General features: G+C 40.2%; 1 protein-coding gene across 3 annotated transcripts in view; it reads right to left on the bottom strand.

Moving 5' to 3' along the window:
• Positions 1 to 19230, bottom strand: part of fancm (FA complementation group M) — a 149004-nt gene that overhangs the window by 39867 nt on the left and 89907 nt on the right. For all 3 annotated transcript variants that reach the window (XM_048537195.2, XM_048537196.2, XM_048537197.2), the window contains 2 exons: positions 14663 to 16910; positions 3451 to 3533 (listed from right to left, as the gene is read on the bottom strand). In XM_048537195.2, coding sequence (XP_048393152.2) covers positions 3451 to 3533; positions 14663 to 16910 — 2331 coding nt within the window. The remainder of the gene's footprint in view (positions 1 to 3450; positions 3534 to 14662; positions 16911 to 19230) is intronic.

Here is a 19230-nt window from a genome sequence, read left to right as displayed (position 1 = left end):
AGGGAATTTGTGCACGGAGCCTAAAGAGATAGGAGAGGACCTTAACGAATACTTTTCTTCGGTATTCACAACTGAGGGGGACCTAGTTGTAGGAGAGGACTGTGAGAAACAGGCTGGTCGGATAGAGGAGGTCTATGTTAGTAATGAAGATGTGCTAGGAATCTGGAGGAAGTTGAAGATAGATATGTCCCCAGGGCCTGATGGGATTTGTCCAAGGGTTATATGGGAAGCAAGGGAAGAGCTCACAGGGCCTTTGGCAATGATCTTTCCATCCTCACTGTCCACAGGTACAGTGCTGGAAGAGTGGAGACAGGCAAACGTCATTCCCTTGTTCAAAAAAGGGAATATAGATAACCCCGGAAATTAGAAGCCAGTTAGTCTTACGTCAGTGGTGGGCAAATTAATGGAAAGGGCTCTGAGAGTTAGGATTTATGATCACTTGGAAAGGCACAGTTTGATTCATGAAAGTCAGCATGGATTTGTGGGGGTAGATCAAACCTCACAAACATTATTGAATTTTTTGAAGAGGTGACCAAACACGTGGATGAAGGTAGAGCAGTGGATGTGGTATACATGGATTTAGGTAAGGCGTTTGATAAGGTTCCCCATAGAAGGCTCATGCAGAAGGTAGAGGCATGCGATAGGGGGAAATGTGGCAGATTGGTTTCAGAATTGGCTTACCCTTAGAAGACAAAGGGTGGTAGTGAACAGAAAATATTCAACATGGTGCTCAGTCAGGAGTGGTGTACCACAAGTTTCTGTCCTGGATCCTGTTCCATTTGTGACTTTTGTAAATGATTTGGATGAAGGAGTGGAAGGATGGTTTAGCAAGTTAGCTGATGATATGAAGGTGGGTCGCATTGTGGACAGTGCGGAGAGCTGTTCTAAGTTACAAAGGGAAACTGATAGAATTTTCCTACGGAGGGGTAGCTATCGCAAGAGAGCATTGTTTTAAAGTGAGTGCTGGTAGATATAGGGCAGACATCAGAGGTAGGTTCTTGACTCAGCAAGTGGTTGGGCTGTTGAATGCATTGCCAGAGAGGGCAGTGGAGTCGACCTCATTAGGGGCATTTAAGCGGCTATTAGATAGGCATATGGGTGATAGTATAAGGTAGGGGTGGAGATTAGACAGACCTTAAGATTAGTGTAAAAGTGTGGCACAACATAGTGGGCCGAAGGGCCTGTACTGTGCTGTTTTATGTTCTCTGTTCTATGCAGAAACTATTTTCTCTGATAGGAAAATTCAGAGCTGTAAGGCACAGTATTGATACTAGAGCTAAAACATCACAAAATAAAAATCACAAAACATAAAGTTGATAGATGAGGGAAGGGCTGGCTGCAGATGTCATATGCATGGACTTCACTTAGGCTTTTGATCAGGTTCCACATGGTAGGCTGACAGAGAAAGTAAAGTAAAGTCGTATGGGGTCCAGGGTGTACTTGCTAGATGGATAGAGAACTGGTTGGGCAACAGGAGACAGTTGTGGTGGAAGGGAGTTTCTCAAAATGGAGAACTGTGACCAGTGGTGTTCCACAGGGATCCACATTGGGGCCACTGTTGTTTGTGATCTACATAAATGATCTGGAGGAAGGTATAGATGGTCTGATTAGCAAGTTTTCAGATGAAACTAAGATTGATGGAGTCACAGATAGTGAAGGGAACTGCAAGGAATGCAGCAGAATATAGACAGATTGGAGAGTTGGGCGGAGAAATGGCAGATGGAGTTCAATCCAGGCAAATGTGAGGTGATGCACTTTAGAAGATCCAATTCAAGAGCAAACTGTACAGTAAATGGAAAAGCCCTAAGGAAAATTGATGCACAGAGAGGTCTGAGTGTTCAGGTCCATTGTATCCCGAAGGTGGCAATGCAGGTGAATAGAGTGGTCAAGGCGGCATATGGTATGCTTTCATTCATTGGATGGTATTGAGTACAAGAGTTGGCATGTCATATTACAGTTGTATAGCACTTTGGTTCGACCACATTTGGAAAACTGTGTACAGTTCTGGTTGCTACATTACCAAAAGGATGTGGATGCTTTGGAGAGGGTGCAGAGGAGGTTCACTAGGATGTTGCTTGGTATGGAGCGTGCTAGCTATGAAGACAGGTTGAGTACATTAGGATTATTTACATTAGAAAGACAGAGGTTGAGGCGGGATCTGATTGAGGTATACAAAAATCACGACAGGTATAGACAGGGTAGATAGCAAGAAGCTTTGTCCCCAGAGTGGGGGACTCAATTACTCGGGGTCACGACTTCAAGGTGAGAGGGGGAAGTTTAAGCGAGATATGCGTGTAAAGTTCTTTACACAGAGGGTGGTGGGTGCCTGGAACACATTGCCAGGGGAGTTGGTAAAGGCAGGCAGATAGCGTCATTTAAGATGTATCTAGACAGATACATGAATAGGCAGAGAGATACAGATCCTTGGTAAATACGTGACAGGTTTAGGTAGAGGATCTGGATCGGCGCAGGCTTGGTGGGCCGAAGGGCCTGTTCCTGTGCTGTAACTTTTGTTGTTCTTTATTATTCACACAAAGGATTGTGGAAACCCCTAATTTGCCTATTGTTGTGGATGCTGGACAAGTTGAAATTAGCAAAACTGAAAATGTTAGGATTTTGTTTCATTAGGTGAGACTTTAATAGAAAAAAAGTAATCACAAGAGGTGATCATTTGGCCCACGTGTAGGGATTTGAGAAAAAGGCAGATCAACCGAATAGAAGGCACATGATCCAACCAGATGGCTGGCAAGCTCAGAGGGTCAGTCCTGTTCTTACGTGGGTGGTTCAGAGATTATCCTTGACACAGAACTAAAACAGCAAACATCCATTTAGGATTTCCTTTTCAACTTTGTGTAGAACAAAGACACCTGTCCATGTGGACACATTCAAAACTAGCACTGAAATTGCATACAAGGATAACTTTGCCAGCTTTAGGAAATGTTTATAGGATATGGTCTAGATCCCCATAAGACCTGTTCTGTGCATCGTCACTGTTGCTATTGAGAGAGCAAAAATAAGTGTAATGAATCACTTATATTGTTGCAAGCAAAGGTGTAAATTCTTGGTATTTAGGTCCTTTCAAATCTCTCTCCTGAAGACTAAACCAAGTCCTGCTTCTCTGCAATCTGAAGGAGGTAGACTATTTCAAATGAAAGTGAATTCTGTTCTTACTTCTTCAAGCCAACCTTCTCTGAAGGCAGCTTGACAGCACCTACAATCTACACTCCCTCGTTACTAGTGCTGAAGGATGTTCCTGTCAGTTGCACGTTTGATGATCAGTGTGTGGAGGCATTCCAGCATCAAAGTTAAAACTGAATAAGTTGCACCAAAAGCACTTTCCTACACTTTATTAGTTTACAAAAGTACTTGCATTCACCTTCAATCAAGTTTTGGCGTTGGAAAAATGCACTTGAATGATCTTATACAATAATGTATTTTGATGCCAGTTACCTCAGGTGATTCCAGAACACCAAGTTTCATTCTTTTACGAGGTTTTCTGATAACTTCATCTTCACTCTCACTGTTGCACCCACCTGAGGAAAGAAACATTTTCCCATACATCAGAAATAGCTGATTAATAATAATCCTTTGAAAAGTTTTTTTAAGTGTAAGTATTATCATACGAGAGCAAAAAGCCCTGTTTCTTAATGTTCACTTGACTTATAAGGATTTATAATGCTGACAAAAAAGATTAATTAACGTGGACCAATCACAAGGACAAGGCAGAAATGAATGTTTCTTTTTAAATATGAACAAAACGCACATATCACTTGCAATGCAAGTTTCCTTTTACAGAATAATTATACCTCACCAGGAAGTAAATGCAAATTTGAATATTTTAATATTTTAAATGCAGCATTTATTTTTGCCTGGAGTTTTTATTTGAATCCACTAATGAGTTACTATTAATTTATGACTGTTCCCAATCAACAAGAACATAGAGGTCAGAACAAACAATGGTTGTTCCTCCAGCTATTTAAAGGCTTCATGGAGTCGTGGAATTATACAGCAAGGAAATGGGCTCTTTGGTCCAAACAGTCCATATCGACCATGTTCCCAAACTAAATGATTCTCCCTCTGCCTGCACTTGGTCCATATCCCTCTAAACATTTCCTATTCATGAACTTGGCCAAGTGCCTTTTAAACATCATAACTATAGTTGCATGAACCACTTTCTCTTGCAGTTTATTCCACACACGAAACACTCTGTGTAAAGACATTGCCACTCATGACATTTTTAAAATCTTTCTCCTCTCACCTTATAAATATGCCCTCTAGTTTAGAACTCCCCCACCCTCAGGAAAAGAGCTTGTCATCCACCTTATCTACGCCACTCATGATTTTACAAACCCCTAATGTCACTCCTCAACCTCTTACGTTCCAGTGAAAAAAGTCCCAGCCTTTCCAATCTATTTTTATAACTCAAACACTCCATTTCCAGTAACGTTCTAGTAAATCTTTTCTGAACCATCTCCAGTTTAATAATATCCTTCCTATAACAGGGTGGCCAGAACTGAACACAGTACACCAGAAGAGACTTCACCAATGTCCTGTACAATCTCAATATATGGCCCAATTCCTATATTCATAGGTCTAAACAATGATGGCAAGCATGCTGAGCACCTTAACTAACATATGACAAGTTTCAAAGAATTACGTACCCGAACTGCTAGACCTCTGTTCTACACCACCAAGGGCCAATATATCAGTGGTAAAAGTCTTGTCCTTTTATTGCGTTTTGAAAATGCAATACTTACATTTATCCAAATCAAACTCCCACTGCCACTCCTCAACCCAAGTGATCAAGATCTCTTTGTAATCTTGGGTAAACTTCTTCACTGTCAACAGTATTATACAGTTTACTTTCATTAAGTCACAAAATCTAGGTAAAGTTCGTGAAATTAAGCAGAAAGGATGAAAGATAAGAAGGTACTCAAAGCTTACAAATCAGCAAATATTTGCATGGCATCGAAACCATTGTATCTGTGCCTAGTTCATCAAACCACTGACCATTTCCAAAGGCTTATGAGACTGACGGAGAAATAACTGTTTAGTTAATGTGAAATAAAATATGATGTGACAATTAGAAAATGTTTTACATCTGAATACTTAATGGTCACAGTGCTGGTGTTGGAAATTGTACTCAGCAAGCTAACAAACCTGGTTTAAGGCAGTAACTGAGTTAACTCAAATAAAAATCAATGATTATAGCAAATCTTGAATTATTTATGAACATAGCATGTGAAAAGTACGCTTTCTTGGACAAGAGGAGGTCAGTTAGCCAAGTTGGTGGACAATTTGTTTATAATGCAGTAACGTCAACATGGGTTCAATTTCATACCAAGTGAGGTTACCACGAAGGACTCGCCTCAATTTTTCCTCTTACCCAAGTCAAGGTGACCCTCAGGTTAAACCAACACCAGGTCACCTCTCTCTAATGACAGAGCAACCCAATGGTCCAAACGAAGTATGGGGATGCAACCTTGGAAATAGCTATTCCATTTAAAAGCACCTTTCTCAATGAAAACATTGTCACCTCTTCAAACTTTACCCAACTTCCTCTCAATTCGGTGTTTAAATCTCGCCAATTAAGTTTCTGCCTTTGGAATTAGCATTCATCAATGTCGCAAATGTGGCCTCAGCAATTACGAGTGAGGTGCATACCCCCTTCAAATTAGCTGACCAAGCATCATTCTACCCTGGCCAAGTCATTAGAATTCCACCCTCTTGACTGCAGCCTCGCCCATCTTTCCAAAGGCAACAATTCTCTCAATTCTACTGTATTGTCAAAATGCTTATTTGGCAAATTGTTATGAATGAGCCACAATTTTCTCCAGTTAAACTCTGGAGTCTAAGCCATTGTCAATTAGGTTCCACGACAAATCACCTTTCCTCAGATTGGGTCTCACACCAAAACAGACAGTTCACAGCCTTATTGTCCTATTTAGAACATAGAACATAGAACATAGAACATAGAACAGTACAGCACAGAACAGGCCCTTCAGCCCACAATGTTGTGCCGACCATTGATCCTCATGGATGCACCCTCAAATTTCTGTGACCATATGCATGTCCAGCAGTCTCTTAAATGACCCCAATGACCTTGCTTCCACAACTGCTGCTGGCAACGCATTCCATGCTCTCACAACTCTCTGCGTAAAGAACCTGCCTCTGACATCCCCTCTATACTTTCCACCAACCAGCTTAAAACTATGACCCCTCGTGCTAGCCATTTCTGCCCTGGGAAATAGTCTCTGGCTATCGACTCTATCTATGCCTCTCATTATCTTGTATACCTCAATTAGGTCCCCTCTCCTCCTCCTTTTCTCCAATGAAAAGAGACCGAGCTCAGTCAACCTCTCTTCATAAGATAAGCCCTCCAGTCCAGGTAGCATCCTGGTAAACCTCCTCTGAACCCTCTCCAAAGCATCCACATCTTTCCTATAATAGGGCGCCCAGAACTGGACGCAGTATTCCAAGTGCGGCCTAACCAGATCTCACGACTCTTAAACTCAATCCCCCTGTTAATGAAAGCCAAAACACCATATGCTTTCTTAACAACCCTGTCCACTTGGGTGGCCATTTTAAGGGATCTATGTATCTGCACACCAAGATCCCTCTGTTCCTCCACGCTGCCAAGAATCCTATCCTTAATCCTGTACTCAGCTTTCAAATTCGACCTTCCAAAATGCATCACCTCGCATTTATCCAGGTTGAACTCCATCTGCCACCTCTCAGCACATCTCTGCATCCTGTCAATGTCCCGCTGCAGCCTACAACAGCCCTCTACACTGTCAACGACACCTCCGACCTTTGTGTCGTCTGCAAACTTGCTGACCCATCCTTCAATTCCCTCGTCCAAGTCATTAATAAAAATTACAAACAGTAGAGGCCCAAGGACAGAGCCCTGTGGAACCCCACTCACCACTGACTTCCAGGCAGAATATTTTCCTTCTACTACCACTCGCTGTCTTCTGTTGGCCAGCCAATTCTGTATCCAAGCAGCTAAGTTCCCCTGTATCCCATTCCTCCTGACCTTCTGAATGAGCCTTCCATGGGGAACCTTATCAAATGCCTTACTGAAGTCCATATACACCACATCCACAGCTTGACCCTCATCAACCTTACTAGTCACATCCTCAAAAAATTCGATAAGGTTTGTAAGGCATGACCTACCCCTCACAAAGCCGTGTTGACTGTATTTGATCAAGCCATGCTCTTCCAGATGGTCATAAATCTTATCCCTCAGAATCCTTTCTAACACCTTGCAGACGACAGACGTGAGACTTACCGGTCTATAATTGCCGGGGATTTGTCAGAGCTGAGCTCCCAATCCCATTGTCTCAGTCACACGTTCTACTTCTAACATCATACACTTCTGCTCTGCCTCAGCCCATCCACTACATCCATATCTTTGCCTCAAAATTCAGCAATTATCGATGCTTTCCTGGTTAGCCTCTCACTTTCCAGACTATCCTTCCAATCTTGCAAAAATCTGCTCTGTTTCCTATCCTATGGCACTCCATCAGTCCTGACGCTGGTGACTAATTTAAGCCTGGAACCCCAATGCGTTCAAATTAAAATGTCCCATCTCAAATGTAAAGCTCCAGCCTCTCACTTCAACCCCATCTAACCTCCACTATACAGACTATATGTGCCACTGAACTAAAGTGATGAATTATGAAGCAGAAGCATAAATAGGCCTAAAAGGCCCCTTAAACTTTACCTGAAATTCAATAAGATGATAGCTGATCAGTCTCAACTTCACTTTTCTGTCTTGCCCGATTCCCTAGATGCCCAACTTTAGCTCATTACCCACTTTGTCTGTTTATGCATTTGTTAAGAACCACAGCATATCTAGCCATGTTGAAGGAGTTATATTGACACAAGCTATTGGTCTAGATACTGCAGATCATTCATTGTGACAAGCTGAAAGCATCAGGGCTAATGGACCAAATTTTCAATAAGATTTGAGATCCTGCACTGCTTGTAAAGACCTAAAGTATAAAAGCAAGGAAGTTGCAGTGAACTTTTATGAAACATTGGTTTGACCTCAGCTAGAGTAACGTGACCAATTCTAAGCACTGCACTTTAGGAAGGGAGTGAAGATTTACAAGAACAGCTTTAAAGCGGAAGTATTTCAGTTGCATGGATTCGTTGGAAAAACTAGATATATTTCATAAAGTCCCTACAGAGTGTGGAAACAGGCCCTTCGGCCCAACAAGTCCACATCGACCCTCAGAGCATTTCACCTGGACCCATCCACCTATAACCCACCTAATCTACATGCCCCTGAGCACGATGGGCAATTTAGTGTAGTCACACTTAGCCTGCACATCTTTGGACTATGGGAGGAAGCTGGAGCACCCGGAGCAAACCCATGCAGACACGGGAGAATGTGCAAACTCCACACACACAGTCGCCCGAGGGTGGAATCAAACTCGGGTCCCTGGTGCTGTGACACAGCAGTGCTAACCTCTGAGCCACTGTCCCACTCTTTGAAGTGAAAGTTGAGCAATTTGGAGATGTGTTCAAAACCACAAGAGGTATAGACACCGTAAACACTACTGAAGATTCATCACTCTCTAGCTGAAGAGGTTTTTTTCTTATTTCAGTTCTAAAAGGTCTTCCCTTTACTCTAAAGCTGTATCCTTGGGTCTCCTACTTAGTCTCTCTCACCAATGGAAACATCTTTCCAACATCCACTCTGTCCAGGCCATTCAGTAAGTTTCAACTAGATTCCCCCTTATCCTTCTAAACTCCAAGTATTGACCAACAGTCCTCAAATGTTCCTTAGCTTTTCATTCCTGGGTCCATTTTGGTGAACCTGCTCCAGGGCCAGTACATCTTTCCCAAGATATGGGGCCCAAAACTGCACATAATCTACACTATTAATTCACAAAAGGAAAAATAAAATAGATTCAAAAATAGGACCAAAACTTAGGCTAACTGAATACAAACTTTGTATTTTGGTGCCAGCAGCATTCGGATTGTCTGTCACAAGACTCAGTTGAGAAAGAACAAAATTTATCAATTCTAAAGCAAGGTAAAGTCAGAAACGTTTCTTGGATTCAGTGATAAATCAATTGAGTGGGTCAGAGATGTATAATCACCAAGTACTTTAAACCCAGAAATTAGCAGTGATTGAAAAATATTAAAGCAAATATTTATTTTCAAGCAGCAAATATTTTAAATTACTCACCCTACAAAAAACCTGAGAAATATTTTAGTATAGTGTAAGTAGTAACATTAACTGCATCATGAAGTGGAATTCCAGGATGAGGGTGCTACACCTCAAAATTCCTTATTACATATACATGAACAACACTTTGGGCATTACATAATGTAAAAGGAACATAAGAAGAATCGCACTATTACAAAAGCATTTCAACAAAATAATTTTAAAGAACAGAAAATTTTAAACATTAGCAACAAACATCTACATGTAGTACGGAGGTGGTGGGGAGGCTGTGGTCCAGGAAATGACTGATGAAATTCAACGTGAGTAAATGCAAGGTTTTGCACTTTGGAAAAAAGAATACAGGCATGGACTATTTTCTAAATGGTGAGAAAATTCATAAAGCAGAAGTACAAAGGGATCTGGGAGTGTTGGTCCAGGATTCTCTAAAAGGTTAACTTGCAGGTAGAGTCTGTGATTAAGAAAGCGAATGTAATGTTGTCATTTATCTCAAGAGGGTTGGAATATAAAAGCAGTGATGTGCTTCTGAAAATTTATAAAGCTCTAGTTAGGCCTCATTTGGAATACTGTGTCCAATTTTGGGCCCAGACCTCAGGAAGGACATACTGGCACTGGAGCATGTCCAGCGGAGATTCACAAGGATGATCCCTGGAATGGTAGGTTTAACATATGACGAATGGCTAAGGATCCTGGGATTGTATTCATTAGAGTTTAGAAGGTTATGGGGAGATCTAAAAGAAACACACAAGATAATGTATGGCTTAGAAAGGGTGGACGCCAGGAAGTTGTTTCCGTTAGGCGGTGAGACTAGGACTTGTGGGCACAGCCTTAGAATTAGAGGGGGTAAATTTAAAACAGAAATGAGGAGACATTTCTTCAGCCAGAGAGTGGTGGGCCACAAGGAATCAAGGGCGACGGGGAGAGTGCAGGGAAGTGGAGCTGAAATGCCCATCAGCCATGATTAAATGGCAGCGTGGACTCGATGAGCCGAATGGCCTTACTTCCATTCCTATGTCTTATGGTCTTACGGTCTTAACCAATACTAAAAACTTGAGGAACAGAAATATTACAGCTAATATGCTGTTTGGACGCCTCCACGGCACTTAAAATCAAACTATATAAACTGGATTGTTACATTCATCTAGTTCTGTGATACTGAAGATCTACTTTCAAATATGCTGAACATAATATTTATAGCAGCTTTGTAAACAGTTGCAAAATTCATCTTGAAAAACAATTGTTATTTGGGTCTCAAAGACATTACAACAATATATACTTTTTAAAAAAAGACATAATAAACAGCTGATAAAAGGCATCAATAAACTGTAGTTTCAGCTGCAAATCACAGACAAAATATAAACTAATTGATTAAGAGGAGGATTGAACTGGAAAGTTTGGAATGAAAAAAGGGACAATCCTGACAGCCAATTGAGAGAAAACCAGAATGGATCATTTTATGGCATATCTTCTCTTTGCCATGTTTATAAACAGTTACCAAAGCTAATCAGTACCCCATCCACCATTTTAAACACCTATTCACTTTACAGTAGCATCAGCGCATGTTAACTATGGGAACTGGTAGTGCAGCAATAATGTAATTGGACTAGTAATCCAGAGAGACCCAATAATCAGAAGCTTTCTTCCTGTGCTCACTTTGTCTAACATCGGTTTCTGTGAAATCCCTCATTTATCTAAACTCCAGTGAATAAAGTCCTAGCCAATCCTGTCTCTTTTTGTATATCAGTCTTGCCAGTCCAGGAATCAGTCTCGTTTATCTTCATTGCATTCACTTTTTAAAATTTATTCTCCGCATGTGAGCATCATGAGTTGGCCAACATTTCTTACCCATCGCCAATTGCCCAAGAGTGAACCACATTGCTATGAGTCTGGAGTCAAGTATAGGCAAGACCAGGCAAAGACAGCAATCTTTTAAGATGACCACTAACGCATCCACTATTTCTACAGCCACTTCTTTAAGTACTCTGGGATGTAGATAACTGGACCCCTGGGGATTTAAGAGACTTTAATAAATCAATTTCCCCAACATCATTTCCGTATTAATATGTGTTTCGTTCAGTTCCTCCTGTTCACTGGATTCCAGGTTCCTTAACATTTTTGGGACATTATGTGGCTTCTGAAGTCAGACCTGTTACAAAGTTGGGAACAGTGTTTGTGGATTGGGAGGTAGGGTGTTAGAATTTGGTATTTGTAAAATATTGCTGCTTTTAAAAATGTTAAGCAGGGGTGAGGTGGGGTGGGGGGGGGGGGTGGAGAGAGAGAGGAAGCATTGTGTGGTCCCTTTAAAAGATTATGCTTTCTCGATGCTTGGAGATGTCTGTGAGTGGCTTGAAAACTTGCAACTACAGACAGCACCCAAATTGAAATGTTTGTACCGAAAGGCCATACCATTAATAGGCCAAGCTACATTTTTACGAAGACAATAGGTTTTTGAATTTAGTCAATCAATTTGAACCAGGCACTGAGATACTACCCATCAAATTTGAATCTTATAATTTTGACAACCTAGGACCAATCCAATTGTAAGAAATTGATGTGTCATCAGGAGTACAAAAGAAGGGGGCACTTGGAAAATCAGCAGAGCTAACCACCACCTGCTAGAGATAACAGCTCTCAGCTTTTAGAGAAAGTACCATCTATTCACAACGGTACCACGGCACTCCTAGCTAAGATTCCTGACAGAGGAGTTCACAGAGAATGAACTCCTGACATAAGAACTGACAATAGAAAACACAAAACATTCCAGAAGACGTAACCTGGCGGTATTTTTGAGAGGTTAAATGGTATTGTTTTGTTAAGTAAGTGCGGTGTATATTAATTGGAACAGCATACCATTAGAATCTTGTGTTATTCAGGAACAGTTAATAGATAGAAGGATTTGCTCAGTTCATTATTAGTTTAGTTAACTTGTTTATTGTTAGCGTTAGATCAATAAATTGTTACTTACTGATTACAAAGTGAGTGTCAGGGATTTATTTGATTTAACCAACTAGAAGTTGCTGAAAGACAGGTTACACCTTTTTTCACACTCGATTCAACAGATAATAGGGCAAGGTGTCTTTGGGCGTTTTGGTTTTGGTTCTCAGGCAAGGGTCAACCTCCACTTTATAACAGAACTGACATTATGTATTTGAGATAACAAGGTGTAAAGCTGGATGAACATAGCAGGCCAAGCAGCATCAGAGGAGCAGGAAAGTTGACGTTTCAGGCCTAGACCCTTCTTCAGAACATCCAGGCCCAAAATCTCAGCTTTCCTGCTCCTTTGATACTACTTGGCTTGCTGTGTTCATCCAGCTCTACACCTTGTTATCTCAGATTCTCCAGCATCTGCAGTTCCTACAATCTCTGACATTATGTATTAAATTGGTCAGCTATATCTTAGTTTCCCATTATAATAAAAGCTTTTGCAGTTAGCTTGCAGGCAACACACAAACGTACTTTCATAGTCTACTTCAGTCCTGATAAATCAATTCCTTTGTTCTCTTTAGCTGAAATCTAAACCGCTCCCAATCCTCAGGTCAGCCTTTTTGGACATTCTGTAAGGCCCTTTCCTTGGATGTAATACAATCAAATTTCCCTCATTAGCCATGGTCGGGGCAGGTTCTCTGTTTTGCTTTGAAACCAAAATAAAAATGAACAATTGTTGCAGTTCATCCATGCACTGTATGTTTGCCTTGAGCTTTCTACCAATATCCTCCGAAGTAACGTTCCCCATCACACCATAACAAGCTGACACCTCATAATATTGTAGCTTCCATGATCTAGATTAAGGACCAGAGACTCAAATTAATGTCACCCTCCAATGACTAATTCTATCCTTTCATTGTCACTCTTCCCCATTTGACCTCACATAGTTAAACTGTCAATAATAAATTGCTGAATTAGCAGAATGGTATTGGTTTTAAAATTCTGGGTTTGGTATGATAGAAAATAAAGTTTCTAAAGGTTTCAACCATATTGTAAAGTTCTCATTTGATCAAACATCAAACTACCTACTAAAAGGTACACATTTGGATTCCAGTGCAGAGCCCTCATACTGTATTTAAAAATTCTAACACAGCTGCAAATGCAGTCTTGTGGCTCAGTATCCCTGCTTCTGAGCCAAAAGCTCTGGGTTCAAGTCGCATCAAGACTTGACAGTCAAGGAAGATGTGCTCATTACTGAACAAGGTTCATCATCAACCATCAAATCGTTTAAACAAATGCCAACAGCAGGCGATTACAGCAGGAGAAATTCCTGGTCCACCACATGATAGAAACAACATCGGACTCTCAATTGTCACTATCCACAGCTCAGGAGCACAAGATGTATGTGAAAGCATGCGTCTCCAAGTGAACTGCAACATCATCACTGGCTGCACAGCATTCAATACACACTGTTGCGAGTAACAGACAAATGTTTTTAATCGTATGAAAGTTTTCAAACCTTTCACTTAAAGTACGAATGAGTGTGAAGTGAAGGCTTTACAGTCATTAAATATCAAAATTATTATTCAAAACATTAAGGGGGATGTGGAAACAGAAGTTTGTATTAAGGTAAACATTATTATCCTTTTATTCTAAAAATATTAGGCATTTCTTAATAAGTTATATCAAAAGTTATGAAACTTAGATACAACAAATGAATGAAAAAAATCCAAACCTGGCTTGCCTTTACTAATATCAAGCTGTGTAACACCTTAAATTATTTCTTCCCTTTCTCAAATTTTCCTCAATTACATCACACCCTTTCTAAGGGCATCGACTACTTGTGGGGCATGATTTCCCACGTCACAAATCCCTTTTTAGTACCTTATTTAAATAGTCACTACTCACTTGTATGTTGAATAATTCAAGTCTGCAGACAGAGACAGGGATCAAAGCCTAGCTTGCACACAGCATGTAATATATACACAAAGACGTCCATGTGATAGTAGAACCAGAACAGTACACATATTAACAAAGTGTGAAGCTGGATGAACACAGCAGGCCGAGCAGCATCTTAGGAGCACAAAAACTGACGGTTCGGGCCTAGGACCTTCATCAGAGACCCTCCGAAGAAGGGTCTAGGCCCGAAACGTCAGTTTTTGTACTCCTAAGATGCTGCTCGGCCTGCTGTGTTCATCCAGCTTCACACTTTGTTATCTCGGATTCTCCAGCATCCGCAGTTCACATCATCTCAGTACACGTATTAACTATTTTTAATGTAAATAGTCCAGCAACACAGAGGTATAACACATGAAGTATTTATTCATAGCCAAATATAACAGTACTTCATGGTTTTTCCATTGGTATCGATGCTACTGTCATAGCGTAATTGCAGCCAGAATTGAGAATCAGAGGGAAACCTAGCATTGGGCAAAGAAATGACTATTTTCAGTAGAATTTATAACTTAGTGTTATCAAATCAAAGAAAAACAAAATTCCAACATACTGACGATCTTAAAATAAAATTAAGTAGCTCACCATTAACAGATGTTTCAAGAATTTTGCCAAAAATATTCTTCTTATGTATAACAGACTTCTTTTCATACTTTTCACTTCTCGGTGTGCTGTGGATTGCAGTGCAAGCGTTAGATGAAGCTGCTGATTCTTTCAAAGATCCTTTATCAACTAAAACTTCTGTGACATTTAGTGCAGGGTGCTGGTTAATTACTAGATCATTTTTAAATAGTGGGTTGCAGCAAGTCATATTACAGAGTTTGAGAGGCGACCGCCTTTTTTCTGGTGTTGTAAAAGCTGCAATAGTTGGAGAAAAGGCTGAGGGTACCGGAAGATCAGACTGATATTTTGGAGAGAGCAGAGCTGAATCTTGTGTTGCCCAACAAATGTTGTTAAGATGCAAGGTTTCTATTTTGCTTGATGTTAATGGTGTGTGCTTTCCAGAGTCTGGTGTCGAACAATCTCTCATTACTTTCGTCCCTGCTTCAAATAATTTTGAAATAATCTTGCTGTTGTGGTTTTTCTGAACCTCAGGGATACATTCAACTAGTTCTGTCTTTCTTATATCTGTGTTATCAGAAGATGATTTGACTGCATGATGCTCTGACAATTCAGTCGTTTCGTTGTAAATATCACTATTTTCATTTAAGTCTTCAAATGAAAAGCCCAGATCAAAGTTGACCGAAAGGATTTCCTCTGAACAATTGTACATATTGCTGTTATCAATCACTGATCTATGCTGTTGAATGCACAGATTTTCATGAAGCATTTGTTTGTCAAATGAGTGATGCAAAAATGGCCTGCAAGTTTCATGGTTTCTTAAATTATTAGGAACTGCTGGGGGATGTAGCAGTGGTGTGTTCAACCCAGTAGAATGCCTCACCAGTTCAGAAACATCCTTTCCGATCGCAAAATTTTTGTAGTTGGGAGCATGCTGGGACAAAAGGCTGCCAAATGATGGTTCATCTTCAAATAAAGGCAAACTTTCCTCAAATGCAAATAGCTTGTCATTTATACAGTCCTTGAAGATTTTACTGGTTCTGTTTTTGTTTTTATCAGGGGAGTTATGATACTCGCGCAAAGGATCAGGCAATTCTTCTTGATTTACACCAGATTGAGCTTGATAATCTTGATCGAAGTGTTCTTCAACTTTACTGTCGAATAAATCATCCCAGGAAGGACTGCAATGCATGCCAACATGATCACTCAGATCCTCAGGCTCTCTACAAGTCACTAAATCTGTTGGTTTAATATTAGTTGGTGAACCACTGAAAACTTGATTGCCTCCTTTGCCAGAATTTAAAGGATTTTTTGGTGGGATTTTTGAAATATTATTTTCTTCATAATTCACTTCTTCGCAAAAGGAAAGCATGTCTAGTCCAGGGGGAGAGGTAGCAAGAAATGATTTTACTCTTTCTAAAACTATTTCTACACCTGTAGGAACATGCACATCATAATCGTAATTAGGATGTTCAACATCTGGTAAGAAAGAATACCTTTGAGAATCTGTATTTGAAGATGTGTGCCCTGAACTGTGGCCCCAAGCTATGGGCCCATCCGGTAGATAGAACAGTTTAGACAGATTGATACCATTTGTTGACATTTCATTAATTAAGTTACTGGAGTCTGAGCTGACACAGTTTGAAACATTGCATTTGGAAACCAGATCATGTGTTCCAGCCACTACTTCCTTTACCTTGTAATCTTTTACTGGTTCATAATCGTGACACTTAATTTGTTCTTTCTCCTTTGCATCAACAATTTTGTATTCAGAACTTATTGATTTGCTTCCAGCAGAATCTACATTTATACAGATTTTCATGGGACTCTCCAAGATTTCTGTTATGTCTGCCCCAATAAACTTAGTTGCTTTCTGTATCTCACCATTTAAGTCCTCTTCAAATTTTTCCTCCAACTGACAGATCTGTTCACTTGATTTTGAAGTATTTCCCTTAATGGTAAATGCAGCTTCTCTGGTTTCTGCAGAGTTTGCAGTTCTAGAACAAGATGGTGAACACAAAATTTTTGTCCTTTTATTTGTCTTAGAAGAAGTGCATACATTAGCTTTGCTTGCGAATTTGCAAAAAATGCTACTCTTCTCAACACATTTCTTTCTGTCACATCTAGGTTTCATTAATTGATGCATTTTACATTTATCCCGATTATTTGCCACAGAAGTATCTCCAACTTGACATTGCTGCATGCAAGGTGCTTCAAAAATATCATCCACATTTAAATACTGCATGATAGCTGATGAATAATTGTCACTGCTCTGTAATAGAAAGACAAAACATCAAAAGTAAAAATCACACATTTAAAGTAAACTTTAAATAAAAATAGTGTAAAAATATTAAGACTGGATACTGAATGAGTGTGGTGCGGAAAGGTTCAAATAAGACATTCACAAGGTAAACCCAATGATTATTTGCAAAAGGAACATAAGGGGTAGCAAGAGAATGGCAATAGGTTAGATGTTCATTCAGGCAACCAGTGCAAACACTGCAGGCCAAATGGCGTCCTTCTGTGCTGTAATAACTTTGATATTCTGTGAAAGACAGTCATCAATTTTTATTGTTATATATTAATACTCACCATAATATGGGAAAGTGGCATCCCATACAGATTTCTTCAACAGCACTTCAGCCTAATTCTTTAACAGTCTATGTTTTGTCAGCATGGCTGCTAGATACCAGAAACTGATCGAAAAACTTACTGCATTCAAATGCCATGCTTAAAATGAGCTTAAAAAAAAACTGACCTACATCACTGAGTCATTAACCAAGCATGGGGTCAGTCAATTCTTGCTTCAGGCAGGACTGATGTTAAGCAAAGCTTGAACACTGGTTAGGTCACATTTGGAAAACTGAACAATCCAAGACTCATATTATGAAAAAGATACAAAGTCATTGACATGGACAAAGTCAGTTTTCCAGAATGATACCTCAAAAGCCGAGAAGGAATCTCGCTTATAAATGGTACAAGCAGCTGAGCCTGTTTTCTGTGCAGGGTTGAGAATAACCGGACAGAGATTTTCAAAACTTTTGCAAGAGTTTAACAGGGCGGATACAGAAAAAAATATTTCCACCTGTGGGGAATACAAAACCAGAGTATATATGCATACTAACATTCATGCACACACATCGTCAACACCAGTAAACCCAATAGGGAATTTGGAGCAAATGTCTTTACCCAAACAGTGTAGAAAACATTAAAGAGAGAGAGTAGATGAGGGAAGAAATAAGCATCAGAAAACAAGAGAAGCATAAGGAAATAAAGGAATAGAAGGTTATGCAAACAGAGTTAAATGAAGTTAAATGAACGCTTATCTATAAACTCAAGATCAATTTAACTAAATAGTTCACTTCTGTGCACTCTACTTAATGAAGTTGTTAAGATTTACTTCTTGCAGCTTTGGATGTATTTCGTACACTCGATTTCTTTTAGTTCATCAATAACATTTCTGGGAAACACAAGTGACTTGGAATATCAGAAAAGGAACCTGAAAGGTAATTATTTTTATCAAAAAGATAAGGGTGAAATGTTCTATTATGGAATATAATACAAATAATTGCTGCTTAAAGGAAAACAACAAAACTTGTCAGAAAGCTTTGATTTGTGAATGAGATTAACAAAACCAATTCATTACTTGCAGGCTTTACTGACCCCCAACAGCTTCCAGGGCTTGCTTCAGTCCCAATTTCACAAAGCAATCCAACTGTTCTTGGGATGTCTTATTGAGTCCCTAAGACACAACCTGCTCAGTTTAGGTGCCCTCCTATCAGCACAGCCGAAAGCAGCATTACCTAACATGCAGTTCACAGAACATAAAAGAGGAAGGAACTGGGGTAAATCACTCATCCTCTTGAGCATGCCTCACCATTCAATAAGATCTCAGTTGAAGTGATTTTAACCTGAAATCTACGCCCCTGTTTATCCCCAGTAATCTTTTGTTCCCTTGGTGATCAAGAATCTATGTAGCTCTTTTATTTTAAAATGTAAAGATTCTGCAGCCACTAACTTTTGAAGAAAGGAATTCCAAAGACTCTCAAACCGCAGAAAATAAACAAACATTCTAAGTCAGTTTTAAATGGGTGTCCCCATTTTTAAACTTTGACTGCTACTTCTAGACTTTCCCACAAGAGAGAGGAAGTACCCTTTCAATATCTAACTAGCCAAGTTCTAAACCACACCTCTTCCTCCGTGACATTGATGATTGCATCGGCTTCGCCTCGTGCTCCCAAGAGGAGCTCAAACAGTTCATCCACTTCACCAACACCTTCCACCCAAACCTCAAATTCATCTGGACCATTTCCAACACATCCCTCACCTTCCTGGACTTCTCCGTCTCCATCTCAGGCAACCACCTAGAAACCAATATCTATTTCAAGCCCACCGATTCCCACAGTTACCTAGAATATATCCTCCCACCCACCTTCCTGCAAAAATTCCATCCACTATTCCCAAATCCTTCAACTCCGCCGCATCTGCTCCCAGGATGAGGCGTTCCTCTCCCACGCATCTCAGATGTCCTCGTTCTTCAAGGACTGCAACATCCCCTCCGCACCACCACCCCCCCACCCCTGCAGTGGTCG

Source organism: Stegostoma tigrinum, chromosome 10 (genome assembly GCF_030684315.1).
Source record: "Stegostoma tigrinum isolate sSteTig4 chromosome 10, sSteTig4.hap1, whole genome shotgun sequence".
Lineage (NCBI taxonomy): Eukaryota > Metazoa > Chordata > Chondrichthyes > Orectolobiformes > Stegostomatidae > Stegostoma > Stegostoma tigrinum.
Note: the sequence above shows the minus strand (reverse complement) of the source record. Positions and strands in the feature narration are given on the sequence as shown.